Source organism: Panthera uncia (assembly GCF_023721935.1).
Source record: "Panthera uncia isolate 11264 chromosome C1 unlocalized genomic scaffold, Puncia_PCG_1.0 HiC_scaffold_4, whole genome shotgun sequence".
NCBI classification, from domain to species: domain Eukaryota; kingdom Metazoa; phylum Chordata; class Mammalia; order Carnivora; family Felidae; genus Panthera; species Panthera uncia.
Window position 1 is genome coordinate 26,147,547 of NW_026057585.1, and position 21,882 is coordinate 26,169,428.

The window sequence follows — 21,882 nt, forward strand, 5'->3', positions numbered from 1 at the left end:
CAATTGATAGGAGCCAAATGAGCTAATTTAGGCAAAAGGGGATTTTACTGGAGGGATTGGGGTATCTTACAGCTAAATAGCCTGAAAGAAAAGCTAGGGAGCAGCTGTGGCCCAAGGACAACTGGAAACAGGGACATGGCTGGGACTCATGCCCTCCGCCTTGCCTCTCTATGCGCTCCCTTCATTCCCTTTTGCTGCAGATCGAATTTCTCCAGCCATGGGGTACACAGCCTCTGGGCTCTGCCGACCCATATGGCTCACCTCTCTGGTGAGCTGAAGGCCCCTTCGTGAAAAGAAAAAGACACTCCTTTTCCCTGAATGCAGCCCTCTACCAGGGCCCAAGGTTCAGTCAGCACAAACAAGTGAGATTTCAGCCCAAACTCAGCTCTTGGCCTGGGCGCCGTTGCCTGGGGTACAAACTGAATCTAGTTCCCCAGCACAGATCTAATTTCTCATAGCCTCTATGTTTTTGTGATGTGTTTATGCTTCCCTTGAAGTCCCCCACCTCCTTTTGCTCAGTGCCCAGCCATTCCTATCTTTAGGTGTCTCTTCCCTTCCTAAGATGGGGGCAACAGAGTGGCAGCCTGCTTTCCTCAACAAAGGGCTTACGTGAATTAAAAGGGATTATGCTTTGAAGGGGGAAACTAGCCTCTAATCACCCAGAGAAGGACACAGTGGCCCGAGACAGAGGTGCTCTGAGCGGTGTTGTATGTCTGTTGCTGTCCCTCCATAAACCGAGGGCTTGGAGTGATCTCCTGTTCGTGTGGCCACCGCCATGGGCTTTGTGAGACAGATCCAGCTTTTGCTCTGGAAGAACTGGACCCTGAGGAAAAGGCAAAAGGTAAGAAGGGCAGTCTGTGGTCTCAAAGTGAGGTGGAGAGCAAAGAAACGGTGGAGAGGGTGAGGTGGGGGTGGGGTGGGGAAGGTGAGAGGTCAGGGGGCTCCTTGCCATTTAGCATGGAAGTAACAGCTGGCTGCTCTGTGAACCTCTCTGACAAGTGTCCTTCATAGGAAGACATGTTTCTTTGTCCAGAGATGGGCCCTTTCCTCCTGCAGCCCAGCACGGTCAATTGTAGTCTTCTTTTGCCCTCCCTGCATGTGAATCCACAGCCTGCCCATCCCTTCCCCCACCCCCTGGTGTTGAAACCTGCCATTCCAGTCCACAAGCCCTTTGAGCATCCATACTCTGCTGTGTGGGAAGATCCTAAGCCCTGAAGAACAGGCTCAAAGGAAAACAACACTCCAAGAGCTTTCCAGAACAGTGATACTGTATTTCATTGATTCTATGAGTTACACTGGCTTTTCACACTTTCACATTTCTGACATTGGGTGCAGCGTGCGGTCAACTGGCACCTTAACTGGACACATTTGTTTCCTAGTGTGCAAGAAGTAACATTGTGCCTTACAATTGATGGTGTCTTAGATTCAATGAGATACAACTGCTTATCACCCAGCCCGGATTTTCACTGAGCCCTTTCAGTGAAAGGGGCTGATACGTGGCTGGGCTGGACCAGGGATGTAAAAGAAAAAGACACAGATTATACCCTGGACTCACTTCCAGTCTGGCTGGGGAAACCTGAAGGGTGTTTTGAGACCAAGAGCAATAAAAGGTAGGACAGGCCAGATATCCCCTGAGAAGTATAGGCGAGAGCCACAGGGGATCAGAGGACCCCAAGGGTATACATGCAAATGCCAACTGGCTTCTAATTTTTTTTCTGGAAAGGGGTGAAGTAAATAGGTAACTATAAAGAAATATGCACTTTGCTATAGCCTTGCAGTCTTGGAAACGTCAAATGACTAAAGATGCTGGAGGAGGAAGGAAGGAGGAAGGACCCAGGGGTGGATAGAGCTGAGATTAGACAGACTAGAGGCAGGCAAGGCAGGGAGACTTTGGAAGGAGGACGGGGAGGAAGAAGAGAATGGATTTGTTCCAAGCCTCGATTTGAGATGGGTATATGCAGGTGGCACAGGGTTTTCCTGGGTGTTGGAAAAAATGTTAGGGAAGAAGGGGCCATCTGGTAGAACATCTGAAGACCTGTGATTGTCTCGGTCAGAGTTCAGTCAGAGAAAATCTGGAATGTAAAAAGGTGTTAGCTAAGTACAAAGCTGCTACCCACGTGGGTGGAAGAGAGCAAGGTATCATAGAGGCAGCAATTGCAGGACACAGCTCCCACCCCCAGTGCTGAGGGAACCAAAGGAAGGATGTGGAATTGGTAGCACTTGGAAACACTGAGAAGATGCTGGCAGAGCTGTAACTCACACCTGTGAGGAAGGGGCACAATGAGGCTGCTCCTGGGGTCCCCTGCCCAGAGGGACCCTGGCTGGTAGGTGGGTTTGGAGCAGAGGGACAATAGCTTAATAACTAGCCCAAAGGGAGCAAGCAGCAAAGGAGACAGTCCAACCATGTGCACAGGTGGTTGGTCCTTTCTACCGTGTGTGTGGCTTAGATAGGACTTAGGGAGGCTGCAGAGGGAAGCCAAGTTAGGATCCCCTCATATTTGGGAAACACCACTCTCCTCAGGCTGCTTTCCTTTGTCAAAGCAACTCTGATTTTCCAAAGTGTTGAAGTCAGTTGTTGCCCTCAGGAGCCAAGTGCTAACAGTAATCAGAGACTCAGTCCCTGGCTTCCAAGAGCTTCCCTTCCAGAATGAAAATAGACAAAAGTTAAGCAAGATTCACTATTTTTTTTTTAACGTTTATTTATTATTGAGAGACAGAGAGAGACAGACCGTGAACAGGGGAGGGGCAGAGAGAGAGGGAGACATAGAATCTGAAGCGGGCTCCAGGCTCTGAGCTGTCAGCACAGAGCCCGACGTGGGGCTTGAACTCATGAACCTCGAGATCATGACCTGAGCCAAAGTTGGATGCTTAACCGGCTGAGCCACCCAGGTGCCCCAAGACTCACTATTTTTTTAAGTTTATTTATTTATTTATTTATTTATTTATTTATTTATTTATTTATTTTTGAGAGAGAGTGCACACTAGTGAGGGAGGGGCAGAGAGAGAGAGGGAGACAGAGAATCACAAGCAGGCTCCTCACTGCCAGAGCAGAGCCTGATGCAGGGCTCGGACACATGAAACATGAGATCGTGACCTGAGCTGCAATGGAGAGTCGGACGCTTAACTGACTGAGCCACCCAGGTGCCCCAAACAAGATTCACTATTAAATCCATTTATTTATTAATGTGTTCCTTGAATCAACCAGTACTTATTAATCAGTAGGCACTGTGCCAGGTGCTGGGTACGCAATGGCAAACAAGACAAGCATGGTCTTTGTCCACAAGATGTTCACCATCTGTGAAATGCCAAGGAAAACCCAATCAGCAACTGTTTTCTTTATCTCGTTTCCTGAAGAAATTAAGAATATCACTTAATTCTACTCGCGATGTGCTCTTTGTGGCCTTCAGACAATATGCTTGAGGACTTTACCTGCTGAAATGATTCTATTTCTGTGTCAGGCATGCTGCTATTACAGAGAACGACCCTATTTTTAAAGACGGGATTTGGCTCAGAGTCCCTCAACCTCTGCTCCCTTTCCCTGATGTTGGTGGGTGTCCCCTGTTCGGGGACTCTGTCTTTCTCATGGTGTTCTCCGCAGAGGAACACCTGGCCAGCCTCTCTGTGGTGAGATAGGACCAGCTGGGCTGAGAACCTTGACTGGGGGAATCTCCTAAGACTAGACCCAGTCTGGGCTGACATTCATTTGGTGTCATCCCGATGGCCTGGAATTTGAGATCTCTGCCCGGTATGCCTCCAGCCGACTTCCCAATGTTACCATATTCCAGGAATTTCCAGGATGTCTGAGGAAGATGGGGGCATCTTCCACAGCCCCCTGCAGCCCTGACAGGGGTCTGTGGCTCCTTCCCTAAGCTTTTGGTTCTTCTGGAAGCTTTTGCCTCTACAAATAGTGACTGTAAGGAAAGTACAACACACCTAGCCCGCAACTCAGCTCCCAGGTTTTTACTTGCTCAAACGTCCGTGGTCTTTGGGTGTTTACTATTGTGAGCAACAGCAAAACAGGTATCAAATGTCCCCATTCCTCTTCTCCCAACCTCTGACGGAAGAAGATGAAAATCTTTAGATCCGGGCTTTCCTCCCACCCCTTTTTAAAAATTTTCTTCCTCCGTTAACATGTATCAAGTATTACCAAGTGCCTGGCACTGTAGTGTCACCTCAGCTCCATGGGAGAGATACCACTGGTGTCTCCACAGGTACTGATGAGGTCAATGAGGCTTCAGAGGTTAGTGACGGGTGGGACTGGTCCTGGGACTTCAGGACAGGCAGATATGGCCGTGACCCCACACTGTGGTCATGGAGACCACAAAGATAGGGTGGCCATCTAATTTATTATCCAAACTGGGGCAGTTCTGAAAGTGAAAGGAGGTACTAGGAGCAATGGCACCAGGGCAATAAATGGAAACTAACACTTAACCTGGCAAACTGGGCTGTATGATCACCCTATACATCCAGCACAGCCCAGTGAGTCAGACACAGCCCCTGCTCTCATGGAATTTGGAGCCCGGTGGGAGCTCACACCTGCACAAAATTACCGACAGAATAGTGCGCGCAACAGTGGAGTAGAAGGAAGCGTGGGGTGGGAGGTGAGGATGAGCTCCGGGCGCTCAGAAGAGAAATGGGGTTTGGAGAGCGTGAGAGAAGACTTCTCAAGCCTAGCCCTAGAACATGCACTTCCAATGACGAGAGCTCTCCCCACTGCCCCAGACAAATAAACACCCGCCCGTATCTGCTACGGGCCAGGCACTGTGCCAGGTTTATAAAGATCACTGGGTGTGTTTCCTGCCCCTGAGAGCTCCCGGTGCAAGGCCTCCTTGGTGTTCTCCCCTTGTCCCAGCTTCCATGTCAGAGCAGGATATTTGGGGAGGCCTGAGGACTCATGAGAGTAGGGGGGGTTATTATGACCTGGGCACCTGCTAGGCCTGTGGCCTTTGGTTCCAGGCCCAGCAATAGGCAAGGAGAACCTGGCAGGTGCAGGGAGGGTGGGCAGCCCGCTGCAAGCCTGCCCAGGTCCCAGGGTAGATTCATCCAGGCTAAGAATCCTGGCTGGGTTGTTGGTGCAGAAGGGAGAATCAAGCAGTTCATTTCAAGCCTTGGCTACCCACCTTTAAATTGGAAACAGACTAGGAGGGAAGGAAATCTAGCTGGCGGAGATTTAAAACAACAAGCACAATTCTGCCCTTCCTTGCAACCCCTCCTCCCCCATGTAGACTGAGCTATAAAGAGAGGGGAAGAAAAAAAAAGGAGAGAGAGAGAGAACAAGGAAATACCAGTTAGGGGAAAAAAAAAATTTCCACCGGCCCCTTCTGAGCCTTGGCTGGGCTTAATTAAAGTTACAGACATGTTTAAAGGGAAAGGGTTGGGGGAGTCAGAGCCGCCTTCAAAACATGTTTTTAATTACGCTGTGGAATTTCTCCCTGGGGTATGCCTGCGCACAGTTGAGTATCAAGGACAAGGATGCCGCTTTGGGGTGGGGATGCTGAGCATGACTGGGGTGGGGACCATGGGGAGAGGTTGTTGTGAGGACCTGCCCATCTGGAAAAGAATTGCCAGTGGTCTTTGTGCAGGAGGGAGTGTGAAATGCGGCCCCTCCAAGACAAACGTCGCAGAGTTAGAACAATAGCACTGACCTCTCAACAGACGTTTTTCATTTACCAAGCTCTACCTGTGCTGGTGGTTCTCAGACCCAGCTGCACAATTGGAATTACCTGAGAAGTGTTAAAAACAAACAAACAAAAACCAACCTGATGTCCGGTGTAATTGATGTGGGGCACAGCCTGAGCTCCCCACCTGATTCCAGCTGGCAGCCACCTGGGACCTGCCTTGAAAGAAGGTGGTCAAGAGGGGGTGGGGGGCAGACAACAGCAGCCCTAACTCCGAGATACGGTGGAGAGGAACACCTGCAGAGCCACACTAGTCCTAGGCCAGGCAAAGAATGAAGGAGGAAAAGGAGAATTCTGATCTGGTCTCCCACTTGGCGTGGGGGTGGGGGGATGGGGGACTTCAAATCACAATGTCCTGCAAAGACCAGATACTTCAAAAATACAAGGAGTGAGTGAGGAGAGGAGAGAACGTGTGTGACAAACACTGGAAGGGATGTGTGTGTGTGCTAGCTTGGGTTTGGGAATTTTATCCATGGACGGGTAGGCCAGGCTGGCCCATCCCTCCCCTGGTGCAAGCCCCTCTAAGAGATGGAGCAAGGGACAGTGGGTGGTCAGTAACTCAAGAAGCCCATGTTTCCAAACCAGCAAATGAACAGTTCTGAATCCAGAAAGGGAGAAAGAGAGGGGACCTGAATGTGAGTGGAGGGCAGACCTAAGACCTCACAGGTAAAAAGTAAATGAGATCTCTTTGCTCTTTAGCCTTTACAATGTGCTGTGACCTACAGCGTCCCTGTGATCTCTGTGAAAGTGAGGGTCAATAATAAATGATATGTGTCTATTGAATGTTACCTTGTACCCGATTCGGCTTTAGGTGTTTCACATTCACTTCCTCCTCTCATCCACTCTGGGCGGGGGGGGGGGGGGGGGGAGGCCCTGGTATCAGCCCCCATTTTACAGATGAAGTCCTGAGACATGGAGAGATTGAATGGGTTACCCAAAGTCATACAGCTAATAGGGAGCAGAGCTGGATAAAAACCTCAGTACTGACACTCTCAACTCTTTGTGTATGCTGAAGGACGAAACGGTCTCATTTCACAGATGAGAAAACTGAGATTCAGTGATGAAACAAGCCCCAAAGTGATTCTTATCCCAGATCTTCCCATTCCCAAATGTCTCACATACCAGACTACTCCGGATAGACATTGCTACCTGGAAGGAAGCTGACTGACTTGGAAGAAAGCCAAGGTTGCAAGCAATTGTCTTAAGGGGAAGAATCTGATGTGTGGAATCTGGGCTAGTTGTCTCGCTTCCTTGGTGAAGACACCAGGAACAACTTCCGGTTTCATTGCTCGTACTTGTCACTCACATGGTTATCTTGCCAGACTTGCTTCCCGGTCTTACTCATTGACAGAAGGACCTAGGATAGAAGGCATGGAGCCAGTGTACAGAACATGCCTCGGGGGGTGCAGTTTGTTAAATCTGCAAAGTGTTGGTGACTTGAGCCTCTGTGTCACCTCCACCTCCTCCAGGAACCTCCTAGACCAGTCTCAGCAAAGGTTCGTTCATTCCATACTTATGGGGAACCTATCATGAAGCTGGCCCTGTGTCGGGTGTGGAATCAAAGTAGTGACAAGGATAGACACGGCCCCTGCCCTTAGGAAGCTCGTAACCAGTGAGGGTTCCATTTCCATGAAGGAGTAAGGACTCTGATTTACAATGAGTGATAAGGGGAGTGCAGGGTGCTGTGGGAACAGCTGTGCTGGGGAGGGTGTTAACAGTGAGATAGGGTCCCTGGGGAAGAGGCTCAATACCCTCCTCCTTTGGTTTGCTTGCCCTAGGGGAACTGCCAACATTCCAATGGTTATCCAATGGGGTCAGTCTTTGTAACACTGGATGGGAATTGGCCAATTTCGATGCTTTGCCATCTTATAGAAAAATGTGTACGGGGAGCCCTGAAAAGTGAGTGTCTTAAGGAAAATTTATATCATATATAATAATATTTTGGTGTGTTTCCTCTAACATATCTTCCCTAGACATATTTTGAATAAAACATTGAGTAAAAAGTTATAACCTTGAGGCACCTGGGTGGCTCAATTGGTTGAGCATCTGACTCTTGATTTCGGTTCAGGTCGTGATCTCAGGGTTCATGAGACAGAACTCCAAGTCAGGCTCTGGGCTCTGCACAAACCACAGAACCTGCTTGGGATTCTCCTTCTCCCTCTCTCTGTGCCCCCCACCACTTGTGGGCTCATGCACACCCAAGTGCACTCTCTCTCTAAAAATAAACTTAAAAAAATAAGTTCCAACTGCAACCACCTGCCCTATGCATGTTTTGTTTTTTCTTCAATGCATTATCCTTTCCCCTGCACTGATTTATGTTACAATTTGCAATAGTTCCATAGCCAGCATACTCTACTAGCAGGAAAGGAACAAATATTCACTGAGTACCTGCTGTGGTGTCTATCACTTTGCTGAGCACTTATGTACATTTCTTTGAAAGGAACGGCAAACGGTCAGGGCACCTGGGTGGCTCAGTTGGTTAAGTGTCCAATTCTTGGTTTCAGCTCAGGTCATGATGTCATGGTTTATGAGTTTGAGCCCTGAGTTGGGCTCCACACGCTGCCAGTGTGGAATCTGCTTGGGACTCTCTCTCTGCCCCTCCCTTGCTCTTTCTTGCTCTCTCATTCTCTCTCTCAAAATAAATAAACTTAAAAAAAAAGAAGAAGAAGAAAGGAATGACAAAGGGTCAAAGACCATGCAAATGACCCCTAGCTGATCTATATATACTTAAGTCTCTATTCTTAGCCATCAGCAAAAGTTCTCCTTCAGATCTTAGGAGTTTCCTTCCTAAGGTCTCTGGAGTGGGGGTTGGGTAGAATTGCTATTCCATTTCCCCAATTCACATGCCCCCTCCTCTTCTTCCCTCCCACAGTCCCACGCCTGCAACAGAATATGGCTGTGCAATGCCACAGAATATGGCTGAAACAACCAGTTGCTTCTTCCTTTGGAGTCAAGTCCTTAAACTCTAATTGAACCTATATTTTAGTAATGGCTTTCAACCATGTGTTGTTAGCAGCAGCCAGAATTGTAAAAACTCACAATAGTATGCCCTGCTTTCTTCCTTTAAGCAACAAGAAATTGTGGAAGGAAAGATGTCGGTAAACAGATTTTTATTGACCTTGCTATGGATCACAGTACTTAGGAGTCATTTGCTCATTCATTCAGTGACCTCATATGCAAGGTCATTCATTGGCGATACACACGAGGTCTAGTGTGCACTAGAAGAAGGCAGGGCAGTGGAGAGATGCAGAAAGAGCACTGGTTCTGGAGACAGGAGGCTGGATTCTGGTTCAGATGTTGTCACTGCTATTCTGACACTACACAGGTCACCTGCCCTCTCTGGGCCTCATCTGCAGAATGAGAGGTTATAATGAAATCTTTGCTACCCGAAGCATTATCATTACCTGGGAGCTTGTTAGACATGTGAGATCCCGGTAGGCCTCTACAGAACAGAGTCTGTATTCACGTGCACAGTGACGTCTGAAAAGTACTGAAGCACCCATCTTGGTCCTTGCTGAAAATCTTTGTTAATGCAGTTTCCTAAAATAGAGGCAGAGCAGAACCCAAATGGACAAAAAGTCTTATTGGTCTAATATGTCAGGATAGAGGTAATGAGGGAGAGGCGACAAAAGGAGGAAGTCCTTTAGGAAATAGACCACAACCAAACCCTATTGCACAGATAGGTGCTGATTTGTGTGTCTTATCTGGGTGTGTTTCCAGTAATGTCTTAGCATCACTCTTCCTTCTTTTTGTTTTGTTTTTCCAGATTCGCTTTGTGGTGGAACTTGTATGGCCTTTATCTTTATTTCTGCTCTTGATCTGGTTAAGGAATGTCAACCCGCTCTACAGCCAACATGAATGTAAGCATAATGGAGGGGGGTAGCTCTGGCCAGCCTGGAGGTCCAATACTTTCGTTTAGGAAAGCCTTGGGGGCTAAGGGTGCCAGATTGGATCTACTTATCATTTCATGCCTACAGTACAAAAAACAGAGATTCATTAGCATCATACAAACTAATATTTTAATCCTACATCTTTGCAAATACTTGTATGTAGTTACTGAAGAATTGTGAAATTAGTTTTTGTTTCTGCCAGTTCTTTTCTTTTTTTTCCTATACTTAAACTCTTACTGGTTTTAAAAGCAGATTATAAATGAGTTTATTTTGGAGACAAGTCTAGGGATATGTTATATACGGTGCTAGAGAAAAATGAGAAGGGATGCTGTACAGCCACATGTAGTCATATATTATTTCTTGGATCCCAGAGGTACCTTGGGACATGGAATGAGCCTGTGGGTGCCTCTTTTATACTATGTCATGGTTTCCAGCCAGGATGACATCTTCTCCCTCTGAGCAGCTGACGTGCAGACCTCAGGAGTAATACAAAGCTTCTCAGTCCTCTATTCTTGTTTTTTACTGTATTGTTCATGAGTTTTAAGCCTCAAGTTCTGGGTCAGTTTCCTGTTCATCAAACTCTTGCTTACACCCCAAGGAGCCCATAACCTGCAACCTTCTTGCATGCTTGGGGTAGGTGCTCATAAGAACATAAGGAATAGATGAACCTCCTTTCCTCCTAAAGTGTCAGCAACACTGTGGAGCCATCTTGAGCTAACATCCCTCCACCATCCCTCCTCTGTTCCCCTCCACACTTCCCTCCGTACCTCTACTAGAACATTTGTCTGTCTCCCCACTACACTGGGAGCTTGAGAGGAGAGAGCCTGTCTCTGGTACTCAGCATAGGGCCTGACATCTATTAGAGGCTCCTGCTTCTTAAATGTTGACGAATGAAGGAAAACACCAGAGGGGCCAGGATCCTTCCTGCAGAGGCCCCAGCAACTAGAACCAGCATCCTGTGTGATTCCCAAGACTAACTCCTTGTCTTCATTTCCTGTCCTCAAGGCCATTTTCCCAACAAGGCGATGCCCTCAGCAGGAATGTTGCCGTGGCTTCAGGGGATGTTCTGCAATGTGAACAATCCTTGTTTTCAAAGTCCCACCCCGGGAGAATCTCCTGGAATTGTGTCAAACTATAATGACTCCATGTAAGTGTTGAGATTCCCCCGAATCTTGAGAGCACTGGTTCTTAACCTGAGGAGCTAACAACCCTTCTGAGAAACCGATGAAAACCCCCATCCCCCCAAAATGGACACACACATAAAATATTACATTGTGCATATGATTTGGGGGGAGTCGTGGACTCCAGGCTAATGACCTCTCATCTGGGGTCTAATTTCAAGTCAAATCACATAGAAAGAGAATCTGCCTTTGGAATTCCCTTTCAGAGCAGGAGGTGGGAGAACATAATGTGAGCATGTCCTATGGACAGAGGCTCAGGAATGCTCACAGGGTTGTCCTTTACCCACTGAGCTGATCTTCAACTTACATCTGAAGGACACCAACAAGGGGTTGTTGGGAAGTGGGCTTCACTATACTTGTATAACAACACAGGTCAGATGGAAAAGGATATTTGGTTACTCCGGTTGTTTTCCTTAGAGGAGCTCCAGATATAATTCCTCTAGGACAAACCTGTATTTTGACTCAAGAAAAGGAGCACTTGGCAAGTCAGCCCAATGCTCAGAGGTAGCCTTCCCCATTGGGAACAAACGATGGCTGTTTTTGCCCTACAATGGCAGAGTAGAGTAATTGCAACAGAGACTTATGGCCTGTTAGCCTATAATATGTATCTGTTCGCTAATCCCTGGAATATAGGAAGATAGAAGAGGGAACATCTGTTTTCCTAAGAATGTCAGGGAGGTGACATTTTAGTTGGGCTCACGTGGTTGCAAACACCACCTGGAGATTTTAACTTGTAATCTACAACTTCAGCTTGAGTCTCCCTGAGGTACGTGAGAGGAAACACCCACCCAACCATAGAGATCCCATGGGGTTATATGGTGGGATCAGAAGAGTTTTGGAGATGCCTCAGTGGAGGCTAGATGGAGCTTTGGTGGACTGGCACTAGAGGTGTCTATAATCTGAGGGAGTTGGGGAAGAAGGGCTTCAGACTCCAGCTGTACTTGGCATTTGAACCAGGAAATATAGGTTTCACATTTCACACACTTGTTGCAGGTGAAATATTGACTTATTCAAGGTTCTTTTGCTTGCAAGGCACAGAAACCCATTCAAGCAAGCTGAAGCTCTAGAGACAAATATATGATTTGGACACTAGACCTCCTTGCAAAGTCAAGGGAAGCCAAGCAGGCCTCAGGACAAGAACTGGACGGCTGGGGACCAGCTCTCTTCTGTCTGGGCCTACAGGGTTCAGCCCTCTGGCCCTCTCTGGGCATCTACTACATTCACCTCTCTCCATGGACCAATGTCCCTGCTTCTCAAAGCCCAGGCTGGCTCTGGTTGTCTAGTTCAGAGCACCTTGCCCTGGCCAATCATAAGAGCATCCTTGACTACCATTCAAATTCCTGGGAACATAGCTGATTGGTTCAGCTTCATTTTGTTGTCCAGTTAGCCATGGGAGAGGGTGTGTGTGTGTGTGTGTGTGCGCGCACGCATGTACACATGCAGGGAGGAATTGGAGATTTAGCATGGCTGTCCCTGCCTATGAATGGCTGGAAGGGCAGGTGTCAGAGAAGTGGCAATGGTTGGAAAGAACTTCCAGTAATATCTTCTAATGTCATCCTGCTTAAGGCTTCTCTGGACAGAAGACACACAGAGCATGGGGTTGAGAGGTGACCCAGCCCTGCCAAAACTAGAAAACGAAACAAATTGCTCACCAGCTCTGTCTATTAGCCTATATGTACAACAAAGTTCAAATGTCCTTTTCTCCTTTGGCCTTCACAGTATGATAAGGATACATAATGTAGTAGCTGGGTCAAGCATGTGGTATCTTAAAGAATAGCAAGAGTGTTATTATTATTATGAAAGTGACAACGATATCTTTCCTGATGAAGCTTTGTCTTTCTTACAGCTTGGCACGAGTGTTTCGAGATTTTCAAGAACTCCTTATGGATGCACCAGAGAGCCAGCACCTTGGCCATGTTTGGAAAGAACTTCAAACTTTTTCCCAACTCATGGACACCCTCCGGACTCACCCTGAGAGAGTTGCAGGTGTGCTGCTCTTGCGTGTTCTCAACCATCACTTGCCTCATCCATCAGGGAGACAGAAGGCACAGGAAAGAGCAGGGAGATTTGATGGGAAAAGGTACTAGAGGAGGCAGGAAGGAATGGATATAGAGGTGGCATGAAGTTCACCTTGGGGAGGACTCCTCTTTCCATCAGCTTCGAAGTTAGGAAATTGAAGAGGGCAGGAAAGTTCTCATTCCAGGTAAGTCTAGAGACAGAAAGGAAAATGTCGAGAGAGGTTGTACTCTGGGAAGTATGAAGCTAGATTAGATGTGGAAGCAGGAAGAAAGAGGTAAAAGGAAAGGTGTGGAACTGTTTTCATAGAGCACTAGAGAGCAAGCTAGCCAAAGATGTGTGGAAGCAATGCCAAGTAACGGGCCAGGGAGGTCAGAGTGCATATGTGTATTGTGGCATAAATATATACGATCATTCCATTTCTTCCAGGGATATTCAGCATCCCAGACCCTGAGGCAGAGCAGGTGCATAGGTGGGTGATACAGCCCTGGGGGGATACAGGGAGGTGCTGCAGAAAGTCCAGGAGGCAAGCGGTTGAGGGCAGTGACTGGAAGACATGCATCGGGTCCAGGCTGTATACGGATGGATGATGGGATGCCAGAAGTGCTGAAATGGCCGGGAGGAAATGGGGGTACAAAGGAATAGAGGTCTCCTGAAGTTCCATGATCCTGTTTAAGGACTGGGGAACTGAGCAGGATGGAAGGCTTGATGACTTCAAAGAGTGAGCTATGTGGATTCAGGATTTCCACAGCAGGCAGGAGCAATGAGAACGAGCCCCTGGGGGTGGCCATGGTGGCTGAAGTAGAGCAGAGGCGAAGGTAGGCGATGGGGAGGTTGAGGGAAAGAGAGGCCAGGCCATTGGGTCACTGAGTTTGTGCGGGCGAATAGAGGAGCCGGGCATCAGGGTAGGAGAGCCACCTGGGCTCAGAAACAGTGAGAGCTGGATATGGCAGAGGCCTGAGCACCAGCTGGAACCCTATCCCCCTTCCCACCTGCCCCCAGGAGAGCAAATGAGCATCAGGGAGGGAGCAAGCCTTGACAGAAATCCAGTCTTTACAGTTCTGCAGGCAGAGAAAAGGCTGCCAGTGCGGGAACTGTTAAGGGATGTGGCTCAGAGGCTGGGACGGAAGAGGTTTGGAGATGCTGGATCATCCTATGTTCCTGGGATAGGGATGGGGGGCAGTGACTCTCGGGATGACCTTAGAGGATGACAGGGACAAGCAAGGGTCTACCAAGGGGATAGGAGTGGCTGGATAGAACAGCTCCTGCTCAGGGTTCCAAACAAGACGAGCGGGAGAATGGCACACATCAGCCCTCTGGGGCTCCTCACCCATGCAGCTCGACACACAGATCAGAGTGGGTGGTCACCCCGAGGGCTCCCAGGACTGAGAGAACAGTGACCATAACCTGGGGAGGGCGGTGGAGGGAAGCAGGCGGGCTTCCAGAGCTCAGGACAGTCAGGAGGGGAAAGTTCTTTTAGGAGAATTCCCACCGGGCCACCTTCTCCTTCCTCTGCCTATTGGAGCAATGAAGGACAGGGGCATGTTCAGATGGCATGTTAAGATTACTTCATTACATTTTAATTCTTTCAAAAATAGTGACATATGTTCTTTGTGTAGTAACTTTCTACAAACCAGATTATAAACACTACCTTCTTTGCTGCTCTGGATAGAAGAGTTTACTTAGCTCAAGCTAAGTAAGGTGTGAGTAAAATCAACATTTTAATGGTAAGAAAAAAAGGGGGAGAGGCAGCAACCAGAGAACACTTTTGCCCAGAATTAAAGAAGCAGATGAGAACATGGACTGTCCAACCGCTGGAGTGATTGTCCACCCCATTCATCCAGTGGGATCTGGAAGGAGGCAGACATTCGTTTCGGTATCTGATTGTCAGATGGAGTCCAGCTGGGAGGAAATGTAAAGGAAGTCATTTCAAACCACAATTTCTCTGTGGTCTTTACAGTGTGTACATGAGAACCAAAGTCACTACTTGCTAACCCCAACACGGGCCTACTTTTGAGTTGGCATACAGGTGGTTCCTTCTGCAGGCCTCCAGGCTGTGAGGGAAATTCTCTAATTGAGAGCAGTTTTGGCGTTCTGGGGAGACAGGGTCAGCCAAGGCTGCCCAAAGGAATTTGGGGGCTGGAAGCAAAGATTTCACGGAACCCCTGACCTTGGTGGCCGTGAGAGGGGACCATCCCCAAAGTCTCTGAAGGAATTCTAGGCCAGGGACTGGGGTCCACCATCAGCATGGCAGACTACTTTAGGGTCCATTCTAGGGTCACTTGGGGACCTTGCTCACTGTGAACATTTGTCCTCAACCCAAAGCTCCATTGGATGGTAAAGCCTTTGAGAGCGAGGTGGGCGGCTATCGTTGGTATGTGCTTTTGCCTGTCAGTTCCCAGTCACCTGGGAAAGTATGCCGATGGTTGACCCAGGCGGCCTTTTCTTTTCCTAGCAAACCTGTAGTGCAGCATTCTCAGCAGGGGAGGATTAATGGTAAAACACCAGACATGAAGCCCCCTCCCCTCTCACCCCCAAGCAAGCTCTGTGGTCTCTCAATCATCTTCAAACACCTTCTTCCCATGAGCCCTACACATTCTCCTTGCTTCTCTCCCACCCCAACCCTCAGCTCCCCTCAGCTCCATGGGCCTCAGCATCCCCCTCCCCCAGCCTCTTCCCAGGGAAGAGAACAAGAAGAACCACATTTTAAACAAAATTTATTTTTCTTTCCTCAGGCCCCCAGTTCACATTTCTCCCTCAGGAGTCTGGTAGAGCTTCTGTCTGGTATCAGCCACCTCTTACATTTTGGGCCCCACACTCTCCCTACAGGGTGGCCCCCACCCCTCTGCAGGTGTGTGGAACCAGCACACTCCTGCCCCTTCTCCCTGGGGCCACAGCAACCCAGTCACCTGGGGTGAGGGGGAATGGCTACCCTCTCCAAGCAAGATATTTGTATGTAAGTTCAGGTGAGTTAGTTAAAGAATAACGAATTGATCAACAGTCTGATGGGGTCCCTAATCTCAGGTCCCGACAATAGGTATTTATTGGGTGCCTCCTGTCACTCCACAGGCATTTATCGAGGCCCTAATTCCATGTCAGGCTCTCATGCTGGGTGTCAGAGAGAGGTGACTTCAAGGGCTTACAGCTGTGTGCCCAGCACTGCTAGGTATGATGAGGGGTATCATGAAAGCAGGGTCTATAGTCCTCTACTCTCCAGAGATGTGTGTGTGTGTGTGTGTGTGTGTGTGTGTGTGTTGGGGGTGTCACTAAGCCAGTCTATGACATAATGCTATAGGTGAAGAAGTGATTGGGAGAAAGAACAACTGAGGTGGGGTTCAGGGGAAGGAAGAAAGGAAGCAGAGTTTGGAAGACGACATGACTCACGTTAGCAGGGAAAGGGGAAGGCAAGAATAAAATAGAGCAGCACCTTTCAGACCCCTCCTGCTCCCAGAAGGGTTCCCTCTTGTATTCCAGTTCCCCTGAAGCCTTTGGGCTTTTCCTATGGGGAAGGTGGGGAGACTGGACTCCCTGGTGGCACAACGTCTGAGAGGCTGCTGTGGAGGGGAGTCTTGGGGCCGGGTGCCCCTGACCCAGTTGCATGGGCAGGCCCGTGGTGTTGTCCCACCCTCTTTTAAGAGGCAATCAGCAGCAACCTCAATCTGGACGAGCCCCGCAGGCAGAGGACCGACCTGAAAAACGGAAGTGAAGGCTGTCAAGCACTCAGCAGGGCAGGCCTCTAGGTCGCCTGGTGAGGAGAGAATGTGGGGGGGTGGGAGAGGATGGGGTGCTGTGGTGTTAGGACCAGGAAGGAGCAGGGGCATTTGATAAGTAAAGTTAGTTAAAGAAGCACTAAGAGATAATTTGTCAACCAGGCTCCCAGGGGAGCTGGGATATAGACAGAGGCATTTTCATGTAACACAGATGCTTTCCCTTGATGTTGAAATGATTTCATAAATATCTGGGCCTATAGCCTTCTTTGGTGGCCAGGGCCTCACGAACTGTGGCAGTGGTCTGCTTGAAGCTGAGTGTTGGCCCTGGAAGCAGGCAGTGGAGGTGGGTACCCTGGGTGTGAATCCCCCGGGAGGTGTCAGAATAATAACAACACATTCAGAACAAGCACTTATCCAGGGTTCACTGTTTTCAGGCCTGGGAGTTAGCCACTTCACAGTCCTTACCCCGAGTCACCCTCACAATAACCCTGTGAGTTGTGGCAAGTACAGATGCAAGGGTTCAATCACTTGCTGCAGGGTCACCTTAACTGTTAGGAGTCCTTTATGCCTCCTGATTAAACATTTCTGCTTCTGGAGAGCCTGGGTAACTCAGTTGGTTAAGCATCTGCCCAGTTGTACGGGCAGGCCCTTGGGGTTGACCCACCCTCAGGTCATAATCTCGTAGTTTGTGAGTTCAAGCCCCATGTTGGGCTCTGTGCTGACAGCTCAGAGCCTGGAGCCAGCTTCTTTTTTTTTTTTTTTATAATTTTTTTTAATGTTTATTTATTTTTGAAGGATCGAGAGACAGAGAGTGAGCAGGGAAGGGGCAGAGAGAGAGGGAGACACAGAATCCGAATCTGTCAGCACAGAGCCTGATGCGGGGCTTGAACTCACGATCCGTGAGATCACGACCTGAGCTGAAGTGGTGGCTTAGCCCACCGAGCCACCCAAGCGCCCCCTGGAGCCAACTTCTGATTCTGTGTCTCCCTCTCTCTGCCCCTCCACTGCTCACGCTGTCTCTCTCTCTCAAAAATAAACATTAAAAAAAAATTTGTTTTTAATTTCTGCTTCTAGTATGTTTTGAGTGAAGTCAGAGAGAATGTGACTGGGGCCGATCAGAGCATGAAATTACAAGTCCAGGCTATTGGCCATCTCCTCTTTCCCACTTGAAGTTTTTCTTGCCTCACACAGCCCCACCTCTCCTTGCCCATGTCAACACCCTAAGCTGAGAGCCTTAGCTGAGATGGCAGAAATGCCAGGAAGGGTCCTCTACCCTGTGACAACACAGTGTGGACACAGCATGTATGTCCTCTGACCCTAGATTAGGTTTTTTTCAACCTTAACACTAATGACATTTTGGACCAGATGGTTCCTCAGTTTGTAGTGAGGAGGGAAGTTATCCTGTCTACTGTGGAATGTGACCAGCATCCCTGGCCTTTACCCAACAGCACCTCCCCAGACAAAAATGTCTCCAGACGTTGCCAAATATTTCCAGGGGCGACAAAATTGCCCCACTTTAGCTCCTCACCCCCATCCGATAGAGAGTCACTGTTACAGACCAACTCCACCAGGCATCTGATGACCCCTCCCCTGCCCTGAGCTAACTTTTTCCACCTTCTGTGCCTTCTCACTAAGTTTTGCCAGGCTGCGTCAGCAGTAAATGCTGTGACTGTGTTGGTGACAGCCTACTGGCAGGAGCCCTGACCTCCAAGCTCCGAGGGAACCCAAGAACGGAGTCTTCTGCTGAGAGCCAATTAGAAATGTTTCCAATCAGTTCTACATGTTTTTCCTTTTTTGACTCCTTCCCCATTTGTCACCCTGTTCTTTCATTCATATGCAGGAAGAGGGATACGAATTCGGGATGTCCTAAAAGATGAAGAAACACTGACGCTATTTCTCATGAAAAATATTGGCCTGTCTGACTCAGTCGTCTACCTTCTGGTCAACTCCCAAGTTCGTCCTGAGCAGGTGGGTGGATGTCACTGGTCCCTGGAGTGGAAAGGTGAGCCCTGAGCCTGAGAAAAACAGGGGAGACCTTGCATTATTTTTCCTTCTTGCTTTCACATTCAGAATCCATGCTTTGTTCCAAATATTCAGAAAAATACCTGGGGGTCACTTGAGATAATGGGCCTTCCCATCATAGGATTCTGAAGCAGGCCAAATCCTGGAAACACTTCAAACAGCTCAGATTTTTATAGCTGGAAAGAACCTTAGAGATCACGTAGCTCAGACTCCTCTTATATTTGAGGAAACTGGGGTTTCTTCATGTATTCATCAAATACTTAGGGACATTTTAGGTACCAGACTACAGTGTGAACAATACAGGCAAGCCCCTGCCTCTGGGAGCTTACATTCCAGTGGGAACAACAAGTAATAATCAAATAAGCGCTTCCAGGTTAAGATAGGTGCTGGGAAGAAAACGTGACAGAGTTGGGAGTTCGGGAGGAGCTGGGAGGCATGGGGTGGGGGCCTACTGAAATGAGACAGTCAGGGAGAGCCTTTCTGCCGAGGTGGTATCTGAGTAGACCTGCCTGAACAGAAGGCAGCCATGGAAATAACTGGAAGAGGAGAGTTCGGTGCGAAAACAGGCCACGCATGCGGTGTCTGAGTGTGCTGAGCTAACCTGCCCAGGTGGCAGACCTCTGATTTCCTGCATGTTTTCTTCTCGGTGCCAGGCAATCCGCATTGCACATTCTGACCTAATCCCCCCAGAATCTATTTCATGCACCTTCATAATCTCCTATAGGCATTCACAGTGTGTTCACCACTAACACAAGACTTTCTCATCTGTGAAAGTCTGGGCCTCACAGGCTCCTGCCCAGCCTCCTGGGCCTGTGGGTTCCTGGCGTGATGAACACGGTGAGAATGTAAGATAAGCAGTGGCCCCATAGTGCAGACGCCCCTCCTGCCTTTCCTGGCCAGGTCTGCACCTCCTCCAGACCCCAGGGAAGACTGAGACATAAACAGAGAATTTCAGAGCCGGTGTCAGTCCTGAGATAAAGTCTGAGCCCAGAGGAGGGAGGGGGATCCCACCCGCCTGGGCAGGGCTGGCTCCGTGGAAAGGGGTTTTCAAGCTGGTTCCCTGCACAGCAGTAAAGAAGCCCATACCTGCTTTTCTGGCTTCTCAGGCCCTGAGGTTTTCCCTGAAACTTCCTGAGGGGAACAGAGGGTCAGCCTTGAGGTGGTCCATCAGGGCCCTTGGGACTCAGTGCCCACAGCACCCAGGCCTTGTCCCTTGAAGTCAGGCCTGGTGGCCCTCCTCTGCTCTCCCTCCCACCCCCACCTGAGGGGGTGGTGGCTGCAGCATTGATGGCTCATTCTCCCCTTTGCTTTCTCTTAGCTCATAAAACTTAAGTCCTGGAAATGCCTGTGATGACTTCCAGTTGGTAATAAAAGGGAGATGGAGATAAGGGCAGGAATTTAGGGGAAATTTCTTTCCAGTTCCTCACTGGCGTGACATTTGGATCTCTAGTTGCTGTGCTGCTGGCATCAGAGCTGAGCCTCTCACGTGGGGAGAAGGGGCTAGAGTCACTGGCTATTATTTAGGCTGCTTGCTCTGATTAGCTGGTCCTTCCCTGATCAGCAAACGTGAGAGCTTGAGTCAGGAACCCCAAACTCCTGCTGCTTGCAGATGCCAATGCTGTTGTCCCATCTCTCTCTGGGCCAATCCTGTTGTCCCAGCTCTCTCTGGGCCCCCCCATGCCCTCCCTGCTTCTCAGCCTGGTTGTGGGCTACACCTGCCTCCTGATCTCTAACTCAGTCTCCATCCAGCTGTGCAACTCCTTCCCAGCACCGTGCACCAGAGCTTTCCCCTACGGCAGCAGTGTTCTCTCTCTGTGCTGTCCAATATGGTAGCCACTAGCCGGATGCGGCTGGTAGCACTCAAGACAGGGCTAGTGCAGCTGAGGAACTGAATTTTAAATGTGATTTAATGTAGATCACTTTAAACTCATTATTATTATTTTCTCAATGTTTATTTTTGGGAGAGTGAGAGAGAGGGACAGAGTGAAAGCAGGGGGAGGGGCAGAGAGAGAGGGAGACATAGAATCCCGACGCGGGATTCGAACTCATGAACCGTGAGATCCTGACCTGAGCCGAAAATCAGAGGCTTAACTGACTGAGCCACCAGGTGCCCCGTGATTACTTTAAATTAAAAAAAACCGTGTGTGGCTTACAGCTCTCTGATCGGTCATTCTCAGCAAACATGGGATTTTGTTCTTCACCATCAGGACTGGATGCCCCTCCTCGTCCTCTCTGCCTGGCATCCGAGCAGGTCTCCCTCCATCTAGGAAATTGTTAGACGATGAGAGTGGAATAGTTGTCTGGCTTGTCCCTCACCCCGCTCCCACACCCAGCTCTGTAAACTCCTGGACTTGCTTCAAGGTCCAGCTCAAGTGTTGCCTCCCCAATGAAATCATTCATAATCCCTCCTTTCTTTGTCTTGCCCCCTCCCTCTTCCCTACTCAACAAGGAGCAAAGAGGTAGTGATAAAGCACAAGCTCTCGGTTCAAATCTCAGCATGGCAGCACAGTTAACTATGTGACCTCAGGCAAGTTAAATAACCACTCTGTGCCTCTGTGTCCTCATTTATAAAATGGAGACAGTAAAGGTGCCTACCATATTTGATTGTTATGGGGGTCAAAAAATTAATATATGTAAAGCACTTAGAACAGTGCCTGGCACACAGTAAACGCTCAGTAAACCCTGGCTATTCTTAACACTTCCCTCTTCTGTGCTCTGGTTTCACTGCATTCACTTTAGCACTTACCTGCTCTTTAAATGCCTGCATTTCCAGCTAACCGATAAACTCCTTGGAGAGCAAAAAACTCACCTTATTTTCTGTATCCCCAGTAACCGTTTTAGTCCCTGCAGAAAGGGACTCAGTGAAAGGGCATTGAATGGATGAGTCACTGAATGAAAGAATGAGCTGGAACCTCTGTGGTATCCCAGCTTTTCCACTAGCCTGCTGTGTAATTTTCTCAAGTCACCTAACCCCTCCTCCATCGCTTTTTTCCCCTAGAATATTAGAGGTTTGGACAAAGTGAGCTCATTGATTCCCTCCACCTCAGAATGTTTTAGATGCTGGGATTAGGGTTGGGGGTGGGATTTTGCCTGGGGATAAGAAGCAGAGTGTGGGCAAAACAGAAAGTCTCTGTTGGAACATGCACCCAGTTACAGTCCCCTGAGTTTGATGGAGTCCACATCAACCCAATATCAGCCATGACCTGTGCCTCATTTAGCGGGTGATGGGGTGGGGTGGAGGGATGTAAGTAGTAGAGCCTAAACCTGCCCTGCTCTCCTGCCCTGAGAACTGTGTAATCTGAAGGTTTGAGGAGACTACAGAGACCAGGAAAGCTCAGGAACCTGTTCACAATACCTAGGTGTCAGGAGTCCAAGACTCCAGGAG

General features: G+C 48.8%; 1 protein-coding gene across 1 annotated transcript in view; it reads left to right on the forward strand.

The window, feature by feature from the left end:
- Nucleotides 1-428: 428 nt before the first annotated feature.
- The window catches only part of ABCA4 (ATP binding cassette subfamily A member 4), a 131,758-nt gene continuing 110,304 nt past the window's right edge, over nt 429-21,882 (forward strand). The window contains exons 1-5 of the mRNA XM_049616790.1: nt 429-841; nt 9,445-9,538; nt 10,574-10,715; nt 12,596-12,735; nt 18,316-18,443. Of these exons, the coding sequence (XP_049472747.1) occupies nt 776-841; nt 9,445-9,538; nt 10,574-10,715; nt 12,596-12,735; nt 18,316-18,443 (570 nt within the window). The 5' untranslated portion in view covers nt 429-775. The remainder of the gene's footprint in view (nt 842-9,444; nt 9,539-10,573; nt 10,716-12,595; nt 12,736-18,315; nt 18,444-21,882) is intronic.